At 41.1% G+C, this 10,413-nt stretch overlaps 1 protein-coding gene across 8 annotated transcripts; it reads left to right on the forward strand.

Annotated features, from left to right (window-relative positions):
* Positions 1 to 263: 263 nt before the first annotated feature.
* On the forward strand, positions 264 to 9,585 carry RAB9A (RAB9A, member RAS oncogene family). Of its 8 annotated transcripts, none has more exons than XM_061627143.1 (4): positions 354 to 478; positions 1,265 to 1,351; positions 6,509 to 6,555; positions 8,381 to 9,585. In XM_061627143.1, the coding sequence occupies exon 4, from the start codon at positions 8,418 to 8,420 to the stop codon at positions 9,021 to 9,023; it is 606 nt and encodes a 201-aa protein (XP_061483127.1). In that variant the 5' UTR covers positions 354 to 478; positions 1,265 to 1,351; positions 6,509 to 6,555; positions 8,381 to 8,417; the 3' UTR covers positions 9,024 to 9,585. The 8 variants fall into 8 exon arrangements, with proteins under 8 accessions (XP_061483131.1, XP_061483127.1, XP_061483126.1 ...); XM_061627144.1 differs by lacking the exon at positions 354 to 478 and adding an exon at positions 489 to 608; XM_061627147.1 differs by lacking the exons at positions 354 to 478; positions 1,265 to 1,351 and adding an exon at positions 264 to 347.
* Positions 9,586 to 10,413: the final 828 nt, after the last annotated feature.

The raw sequence follows: 10,413 nt of genomic DNA on the forward strand, positions 1-10,413 counted from the left end.
AGATAGCAACTCTGAACGCTTAGTACATTTAAAGTACTACAGATATTACATGTGGCTGGGGAAGTATATTTCACATGAAGCGGTGACTGAACCCTTTGACACATGAGCAAAAAATGGAAAAGAGCAAACAGCGTTTTCTGAGGGCTTCAGAGCTGCACTTTCTGATGCTCCCAGTCAGTTTCCTCAAGAGCCCCGCAAGTTGCCAAGCAGAAACTTAAGGAAGGCGGGGCAGGACAGTCAAGTAGCCGCTAACAGTGAGAAGGGAATTTGCGCTTCCCCTAGCAACAGCCTCTCCTCCCGCGCAGTTGAACTGGTCAGAGGCGCGGTTCCCCTTGCCTGATAATCATGTGAGAGCCAGACCCCGCCCCCATAGCGCAGCCTCCGCCATGTTGTTTTTTCCAGAGTCGGCCCCCGCCCCCATCGCAGGCCGCGGCTGCCGGTGACTCTGAGTTCTTCCCTTGTTCCTCTCGCCTTCGTGGTAGGTGAGCGCGCACCGAGCACCCAAGGCCCTTGTGTGTTTCGGGGGGTGGCCGGAAAGACGAAGCAAGGCGGTTTCTTGCGGGTTTTGGCGGCCTGGTGCATGGACCTGCGGGACAGGGCTTTCGAAGGTGCGGAGCTGCTGCCGCCGGCTGGGAGTCAGCTGGTATTTTACCTTGTTGATGTACTACGAAGGAAGGATGATGTAGCGATGCTGCCCCCGCGTTGTTTCTGTTCTTATATAATTGTTTTATTGGCTTTGGTTCATTTTGGTGTTGGCTTCCCTTTGTCGCAAAGGGAAACTCCTAGTTTGCAGGGTAACTAAGCAAACCTTAACCACTCGAGTAAGTCCTGCAATGGGCATATGTTTTATTGGACATGCCAATTTCAAGCCAATGATAGGACTGCGGTACCAAAGAATGGTTTTTTTTTGGGGGGGAAGGGGGTTAAGGACCAAACCCTTAGTGATGGAATCGTTTCCTTGCCCCTACACAAATACGCGATTCTCCCTATAGGTACCTTGAGAAACGTCCTCTCGAGGTAGGGGTCTTGGGTCTGAAACTGCTGATCTGCCTGTCTGTTTTCCTTTCTGACTTGCAGATGTGGAGTGATTAAAGATCCCGTGATGCAGAATTAGGCGCCGGTTCAGTTGAAAAATAGCTTCTCTTCTGTACTTCTTGGCTGGCACATGACCAATTTCTCTCTAGGGCAGTTTCTCAGAACTGATTAAAGTCACTGGACCGCTCCACTTCTTATGTATGTTTCTTTTGTCTTCCTCCATTTCTAGCTCGTTTCATGTGGAAAATCCCTTACCTTCCCACTTGAAAAGACATTGTGCATCCAGACTATTTAGTTGGCCACTCTTCCTGGTTCTGTGAGTTTGAACAAACGTTCTTGCAGCTACTTGTGCAATTGTACAGGAAAACAAAGAGCTTTTGCTTGATGCTTACCAAATGCAAAGTAAAATAAGGTGTTGGATCTAGCAGTGCGACAAAATAGCTACTCTGTGTTGGTTTTACTGTTAAAGCATTTTTCAACAGTTTCTGTCCTAGGCAGAATTGGAAAATGTAGGATGTTTCACAGCAAAGATAAGAGTTCGGAACATTTTTTCAGAACACTGTATAAAAGTAATTCTTGATTGTGTTGGAAAACCACTTCACTATATCTGAAGGAGAAAGTTTGTGTAGCTATTTAACTTCAACATTCTTTAGGGCACCAGTTTGGTTTTAAGTTTCTGCAGCCCTGTTTTCTGATCCTGTGACTGAAGAGCTATAGTTTCCTTGTCTCAGATTCATAGTTCTCAAAGGATGAAGCTTAGTAAATAAACATTATTTCAAAACTTCCAGCAAAGAAGGTTCCACTGGTTTTCTAGGTTGCTTACTGTGTTGCCTCACTGTGCCTGCAGTTGGAAAGTACTTCCTTATCCTTAAACCAATTCTACCTTTCTGCAATTTATATCCAAAATTAGGGGAGAAATGCTTTTATGTCAACTTCTAAATAGTCTCTGAAGACATTAAGCTGGTTGAAAAAAAACTCACTTGAAAAATGGCTTGGCATTTATGCAGAGGTGTGTGAGTGTGTGTGAGAGAGAGAGAGAGAGGGAGAGGGAGAGGGAGGAGTGGAGTGGAGTGGATTATCCTACTGCTTTCCAAAACTGTCTTGTCCTATAAGAGGTAGAAAAATTGTAGGTGCTTGCTTTCTTGAGCCCATGGCGCTTTGACACTGTTGACTACAATAACTTTGTATGTGTAGTGTTCATCTGGGGATAGTATTGGTGTTTATTTAGTACATTTATATCCCACCTCTCTTTCATCATGGAACTCAAGGTGGCTTACATAGGGTTTCCAGACACTGACCAGACCCAGGCCTGCATCGTTTCAGCAGGTTTGCCATATCTTTTTCCAGCTGTACATATTTATTGATTTTATAGACTCATACAGACTCTGAAAGCAATAAAACAATTTATGCAGTTGTACAACTAATGTTCCATAAGATGACTGGGTCAAACTTAGAGAAAACCTTCCTAAACAAAAACCTCTTCAGTAGCCACCTAAACATCAAGACATTAGGTGCCTGTCTAATTTCAGTTGGTAACTGATTTCAGAGGGCTGTAGTTGCAACACCATATGATGTGGGCAGGGTATGTTTTAAAAAAAAGTGAGCCGGTCTGTGCCTGCTTGTGTAATCTCACCTGTTTTTTCCTTGGAAGCTCTGTTTGGTGTAATTCAGGCAGGAGGAGGGATGAAGATTGTTGAAGCAGGCACAGCCCCACTTACCTTCATTAGTTTAGTTAATGGTCTTTTTATTTATAGAGCTACAGGTGAGACTACTGTAGTGTAGAACTCAGTATTGTCTTCTGTTCTGAAGTACTTCCAGAACTCTTGCATCAATTAAGCCCAGCCATTCCTCATATTGAAATGGAAATGGACTGCCTTCAAGTGAATCCCGACTTATGGCGACCCTATGAATAGGGATTTCATGGTAAGTGGCATTCAGAGGGGGTTTACCATTGACTCCCTCTGAGGCTACTCCTCCCCAGCTGGCTAGGGCCTGCTCAGCTTGCCACAGCTGCACAAGCCAGCCCCTTCCTTGTCCGCAGCTGCCAGCTGAGGGGCAATTGGGCTCCTTGGGACTATGCAACTTGCCCACGGCTGCACGGGTGGCAGGACACGTAACCCCTGAGCCACTCAGTGTGGGGGTGATCTTCAGCTGGCCCTTTACACCCAGGAGACATGAGTGGGGATTTAAACTCACAGACTCTGGACTCCCAGCCAGGCTCTTCTCCCCACTGTGCTATACCAGCTGTACATTCATCATATTACTTTGTTTAAATTCCTGCTATCTTCATTCCATAAGGGTGATGATAAACAATGGCAGTTAACATTTCAAATGTATTCAACAAAAATAGGAAAAATGCTAAAACAGTTCTCATGAACTCTGATTTCCCCAAAACCATTACAGATAGTACGGCTTGTATGTTAAAAAAAATGCTTCAGCCTTTGGGAAAGCTCTGAGGAACAGGTTATAATGTGCAAAAGGCTAAATAAAATTCTGTTTTATTTCAACAGTTCTTGAGACAAAAATCTTCTGAATTTAGATTTTTGAATTCCTGTTATCTGGCTCAGTGACTAAGAGCTCTACCTTCCAAGAACATTTTGTGCGCCTTTTTGCTCTCCAAATTTAGTGTGTGTCTATAGTTTTCAGTTGGCCATGCTGGATTTCAGCTGGATTTCATGATGGGGTGCAGCTAGACAGTAGGGCCCTGCTTTCTGGCGCTTCGCTAATGCAGCGGTTTTGAATTGTATCCATGTTCCATGTGTTCAGCGCTTGTTCCATTTTTGTGGCGGAAAATTGCCAGAATACAGAGATGGTGAGTGCACAAATTGATGGCGCCTGACACCCTTCTTGGACTCTGCTACTGAGTGCGTCGTGAGCAAGGGAGGCGGTGGAGGGCGAGCGAGCAGGCATGGGTGGGCGGGTGGGCAGCCACCTCCCTGCGATCTGCGGCAGGCAGCCTGCCGTGGAAGGGGAGCACTACTCCCCCACCATAACGAGGGCGAGTGAGTGAGCGAGCGAGTTGGGGGGGAAGGGGGCGATGCATGGAAAAGTGGAACATCAATCAGCTGTTGCGTGGGGAGCTTCAGGGGCCAAGTACTGTCAGCTGGAGCTCCCCGCACTACAGCTGATTGATGTTCCACTTTTCGGCAGGGGTCTGGTCCCTAACCTGCTGTATAAGTGGGGACCTACTGTAGATACAAACTTTCTAGTGCTTCCTGAATATGAAGTTCTGAGTTTTTAAGCTCCTCAGCAATAGCTTAATCCAGAGAAGAGGGAGATGATGAATGAGGCCTTCTGATCTGGTGAGATTGTTACATGTTGTTGATAGCTTTCTTAGCTTGCAACCTGGGAATTTAAATCCAGCTTTATTCCTGGAAATGCAGTCATGGCTGTGAGGCTTTCAGTTAGCACTATCTGACTTGCCTGTATAGAAAAACACATGGGCTGCAATTCTGCACATGGACTATTTAAGCCTCTTTTTAACTAAAGTGGAAATTTAGAAAACTATCTGCATGTAGGATTGCAGACAGCACTGTTTTAATTATGCCTATTTGCTTATGCATGTTTCTAGCTTTATTTGCTGTTAAATTGGACACTCAGGAATATTGGACAAAAAAGAACTCAAACCCAGATCTCACTTTAAAAAGAGCCCAGTACACTTGATATATTTTTTTCTGAATTTTTCTACTCGCTAGTTTTCAGTAGTCAAATACACTTGTTTAATGCTGTGTAAAAGATCTGAAGTCCTTTAAAGTAAATCTCACTTAACAACTAATTTGGTGTCACAGAATATATTGTTACAAGCTGTAATTACAAAGCACCATTGAAATGATCTCTAAGTAGCTAGATCTTTGTTAACCTGCAGAAAAATGATTTCAGAGTAGTTTAAAGTTCATTTTCCCAACACTGAATGAATTTTCACAGATGATCCCCTGCAAAATGCTTTCCTATATACTACTTGCAGATAAATTCTTCATACACAGTCTTGCATAATTACTTAATATTATTAAAATTAACTTGTTTTGCTCTTGTAAACAAAGAATATTTGTGTTCATCTTCGTACTTGAACAAAGTTTGATAACAGAAGAAACTAGGCTTCTATTCCTCAGATGAAGATTCTTCAGGAGTAAGAACTACTGATTTTAATTAATCTGAGGCTGCAAGACTACACACCTTCATAAACTCAGTAGGGCTGTCATCTCAGTTGCCATGTATAGGATTGTGCTGTTTCCAAGTATATAGCAGCCTTTGTGATTTTTTTTAAAACATAGGAATTGGACTACAGAGAACTGAATGTATGGAATAAATTGAAAACTAATGGTTTCTTAAGAAATGTGGAATGCAATTTTAAAAAAATAATAGTGTCTTTCTTGTTCTTTAAAGAATACTGTCCTGTGGCCTTTCAGATATTGCTGGACTAAACTCCCATCAGTCCCAAATAGCATAGCCAATGATCATGGACAATGGAAATTGTAGTTCAGCAACATTTGGGGGGAGGGCAAAGATTTCCTACTCCTGCCGTAGAGACTTACTTGAATCTTAATGGTTTATACTAAGAAGATTCTATCCTGTAAATTTAGTCTTTATTGTATTTGCCTTTCCTTGCACAAAATATCTATATTAGCATTATTGAAATTGTTGAGTAGTTGGGACTCCCTAGGCTGATCTGTTATGCCTGCGTATTTGGAATTACTTAGTTTCCCAAAGTCAATTCTTAAATACCTGAATGCACTTTTTTTTTAAAGAAAATGCACCCATATATTTTTTCTGTTCTGCACTGCTGTGGTTTTCCCTGAACCCCAACTTTCTAGCATATAGTGAAAGTATACCTTGAGTTTCAGCTTCCCCTTTTTTATCTTGTTCTTTCTAAAAGCAGCACTCAGACGTTTCACTTCTTGAAAAACAAGTTGCACATGGTTAAACTTACCATTGTTACATAATAATTTATTATTTGCCCAGCTATCTTGTTGGCGGGAGGTGTGGGGGAGATTTTGTAACAGGGCTACTGCCACTTCCTAAGCCCTGCTTGCTTGCTCTGGTCAAGGTAGGAGGTGTGGGACAGTGGCGTTTTTGTTCTTCTCTTCTTTTAGGGGTTTAAAAATGTTTTGCTCCCATTTGTGTCAGCGTGAGGGGAAATAACTATACCAGCTCTAGGGCTGACGTTGTTTTCAGCCCTTTTATAGGGCATGTTGGTGGAATGAGGGTTTTCTGAATCCCTGCTGATCCAAGGCCTCTTGTGATCTGCACCCTTTCAAGCCCTATTGTAAGCAACATACCACCTATGTTTCATCTGCACCCACTGAGCTTTCTGTGGTATAGTGGGGGCATAGGTGCTATCCTGGCAGCAGACTTCTTCTCCACTAGTGGAATACCACACTACCTCAATGTCTCCTTAGCTGGTCTTTGGCCTTAGCTGTTTTTAAAATGCATAGCTGTAGTGTGTCTGAAAGTAATGCAGTGTCTGTCTTTGCAGGTATTAGAATATCATGACTTACACTGAACAGTAAAAGTAACTATTTGGTAAGTATTTCATATGCTTGTAATATTTGATGTTTTCCACATTTTAAAAATTTGGGGTGGAAGAAAGATTTTTTTTGGGGGGGGGCTACCAGACAACATGCCTGTGGTGGATGGTTTACAGAATACTTGTTCCCCAATCTATTATAAGAGAAGTAGCAAAGGAAGCATAGATGATGATTTGGATCTAAAGTACCATATGACTAGTATCTGTGTGCCCAAGGGAGCTTTTTTACTCTGCTTTTCAAATAGCTATTACCCAAGATGCATGGGAGCTCTTGAAACTGAAGGAAAGTTTGAAAAGCAGTTTGGGTTAATGCATGGGAGTCTAGCGCTCAAAGAGAAAGTAAAAAATAAAAGTTACTAGCATGCTCAAGCTTTTGCACCTAAATCAGATGTTTTGATGCTAGTCTGTGATTTGGAAACACAGCATCATGACTGGAAGACAAATTGCTGCAAGCACTTTTCCACAAATGCTTGTTCAAGAGTCCATGGCGCAGCTGTAATAGATAGATGTTGTAGTACTTTCCATGTCTGTACTTGTTCAAGAGCTTACACAAGCAGAAAGGTATTTTTGGATTTAGTCTTCTCATATAACAGTTTAGTGGAAGGTGGACTGCAGAAGACACCTTCACACATGGAAGGGGCCTGTAGATCATTCTGTGTATATCGGAAAAGAAAAGGCTTGATGGCTGCCATTAATAACCATAGATTTGGGGAAGATCACAATTGCCCATACTTTAGTTAATGTCCCAGTAATAGAACATTGATGCATGCACTTTTTGAGTGTGGGAAGCTCTGATTAGGCATTGTTTCAAAAAGAAGAACATGGGAATGAGTACACATTTATTGCACTATTACATAGTTCTCTCCTTTTTTCAGGCATGCTCTGCTGTCTTTGGAGCAGTCAGTCTTCACTAGGAAGTATTTTTATCTTCTTTAGAATCTACCTTACTGCTTTACCTTAAGATGGCTTAATAAAAACAAGTTGAAAAATCATAAAACCAGCCAGTGAAGCCAAAGTAATGTATCAGCAAGGTGTGGCAGTATTCCAGCATGGGATGTTTATTGACAAGAAGCAGCTGCATAATATATCTACTTAGTGTAGCAAGGAAACCTGTGTTCTTTTAGTTGCATTATAATTCCATAATATAGAAGCTTGAATAGGAAATGCCTTGTTTTCATGCTGCTCCCGTTTCCATGTTACTTGTATTCTTCCCCAAAATTTCTCTTCAGACAGACCCTAGGGACTGTGCAATCTTAGAAGTACCACTGCTCTCTGAAATGCTTCATTAGGACGTGTTTAATTTAAAAGCAGAATGGAGTCACGTTAACAGTTGGCATGGTGATCATGTGTCTGGGTGGATGGAGAAGAGAGCAAGCCTAATCTTATACTGTCAGCCCATCTGTTAGTGTGCAATCAATTTAGATAGTGTGAGAATTTCTACCAATTTTATAGAATGATTTTAATAGAATTAATATGTCCAGTGGAATTATCATTTTTGTGCATAAACTTGTGAGTAAATTTTTGTGAGTAAACAAGCATCTAAATCAATGACACTATCACTGATAGCAGGCTTTTGGAATATAGCAGAAGGCCTTTATCTGTATGCTGTTGCATTTTAATAGGTATTTATTATTTTTGAACTGATTTTAATGGCTGTATTTATTAATGTTGTTAGCCACATCCTCAGAGCTCTTCTCCGAGGAAGGGCAGATTATAAGAAAAATAAATAGCTACTACATAAATATAATATTTCAGTATTAGTCAGAGATTTGTGTAATGTGGAAAACTTTGGGTATGAACAGGGTCTGTTTTATTTTGCAGAACTGGACATCAGAAAGGATCTGTTCCTGAAACAACTATGGCAGCAAAATCATCGCTCCTTAAAGTAATCCTCTTAGGAGATGGAGGAGTTGGGAAGAGTTCAATTATGAACAGATATGTCACTAACAAGTTCGATACCGAGCTGTTCCACACAATAGGTGTAGAGTTCTTAAATAAAGACCTGGAAGTGGATGGACATTTTGTCACAATGCAGATATGGGACACTGCAGGCCAAGAACGTTTTAGGAGCTTGCGGACTCCTTTCTATAGAGGTTCTGACTGTTGTCTTCTCACTTTCAGCGTAGATGACTCTCAAAGCTTCCAAAATTTGGGCAACTGGAAGAAAGAATTCATTTACTATGCAGATGTTAAAGAGCCTGAAACATTTCCTTTTGTGATCCTGGGAAACAAAGTTGATATAAATGAGAGGCAAGTGTCTTCAGAAGAAGTCCAGATCTGGTGCAGGAACAACGGCAACCATCCTTATTTTGAAACGAGTGCTAAAGATGCCACTAATGTTGCAGCAGCTTTTGAAGAAGCTGTTCGAAGAGTTCTTGCCACTGATGATAGGTCAGATCACTTGATTCAAACTGATACAGTAAACCTTCATCGGAAGCCCAAGCCTAGCTCTTCATGCTGTTGACTATTTTGTTTTATTTCTCAGCCATATATAATTCTAACTTAACTTGAAGTAATAATAGATCAAATATGATTCAGTGGGTGCCACTCTAATATATTAAATTGTAACATTCTACTGCTTTACATGTTGGCGGAAGAAAGCTTCTTTTCATTAAGTAGCCTGTTACAAGTTAGTGGTGTCTGACATCTGGGAAGGTACTGGCTCAAGAGTTCATTTAATTTAAATGTGTCATTTGAAAATTAATAAATTATATACTAAAACTTGAAAGTTCTAGAAGCACTACTTGGGGGACCTGTTCTGAAATTCAGTTGCAGAATAGATTTTTTTATATGTACATATATATTTTTATGAGATCACCAGTCCATGTTTTGCTTCACAAATATCTTTTTCATAAAGCAGTAATAGTAGGTATTAGGGTCTTGTTCCAGTCCTCATCTTTAATGTGATTTTTTTTAAAAAAATCAAAGCTAACATAAACATTAAGGGTGTTTGCTTTTTGCCTAGTGTCACTGACCTGCCTGTAGAGTTTAAGTTAGAAAATAAACCTGCATATATGGCGCTTGTGTGGGTGTGTTTTCCTGCCCCTTCTGTTCATATGAAACTGGTTTCTAAAAGGTTACAGGACATTTTAAAGAGTTTTCAAAAGAAGGGGCTTATGCAACTTCTCATACTGATACTAAAATTTCCCTTTGGAATGGTTTTAATCTTGCAGTTACCTATTGTCAATCTTTATTAGTTGTTTATCCTGGCACAAATTGACTCATTTGTATTGAGGATTTTGAGTGAGAAACAATTCAGTAAATTTTTGTAGATACGTTTTTAAAAAGAGCTGAAATCCTGTGCACATTTACCTGAGAGTAAGCTGCACTGAAAAAAATGTGACTGACTCCTGAGTAAAAAAGGATTCTGCTGAAAGTTGTTTCAGGATAAGAGATGGTTAAAATGTTCACTGCTCAGGTGTGTCTCTCTCTTGCTGGTATGGTATTCTCCTATGATATTGTATCAAGCAGCTGAAGTATGTTTGAATATAATAGCCATGTGCACCCTCTACATCAAAGATGGGGAACCTATGGCCCTCCAGATGTTGTTGGACTCCAACTCCTATCATCTCTATCCCCGTTGGTTGGGGATGGAAGCTGGAGTCCACCAACATCTGGAGGGCCACAGGTTCCTCACCCCTGCTGTACACAGTTGGCACACCTTTTTGTTGAGTTTCTATTTTAGTGGAAAAGACCCATACTCAGGTGGTTGTGGAAGTCACACACCTATGTAGCTGTGTGGAACAGCACCATGCCACTTCATAAGTGGGAGAAAGGGCAGCTTGAATTTAAGCCAAGAACTTTTCAGTCATTCCTCATGCCTTAGCCATATCTTTTCAAGCCTTGAAGAGTTG

The sequence above is a fragment of the Rhineura floridana genome, chromosome 5 (genome assembly GCF_030035675.1).
Source record: "Rhineura floridana isolate rRhiFlo1 chromosome 5, rRhiFlo1.hap2, whole genome shotgun sequence".
Taxonomy (NCBI): Eukaryota; Metazoa; Chordata; class Lepidosauria; order Squamata; family Rhineuridae; genus Rhineura; species Rhineura floridana.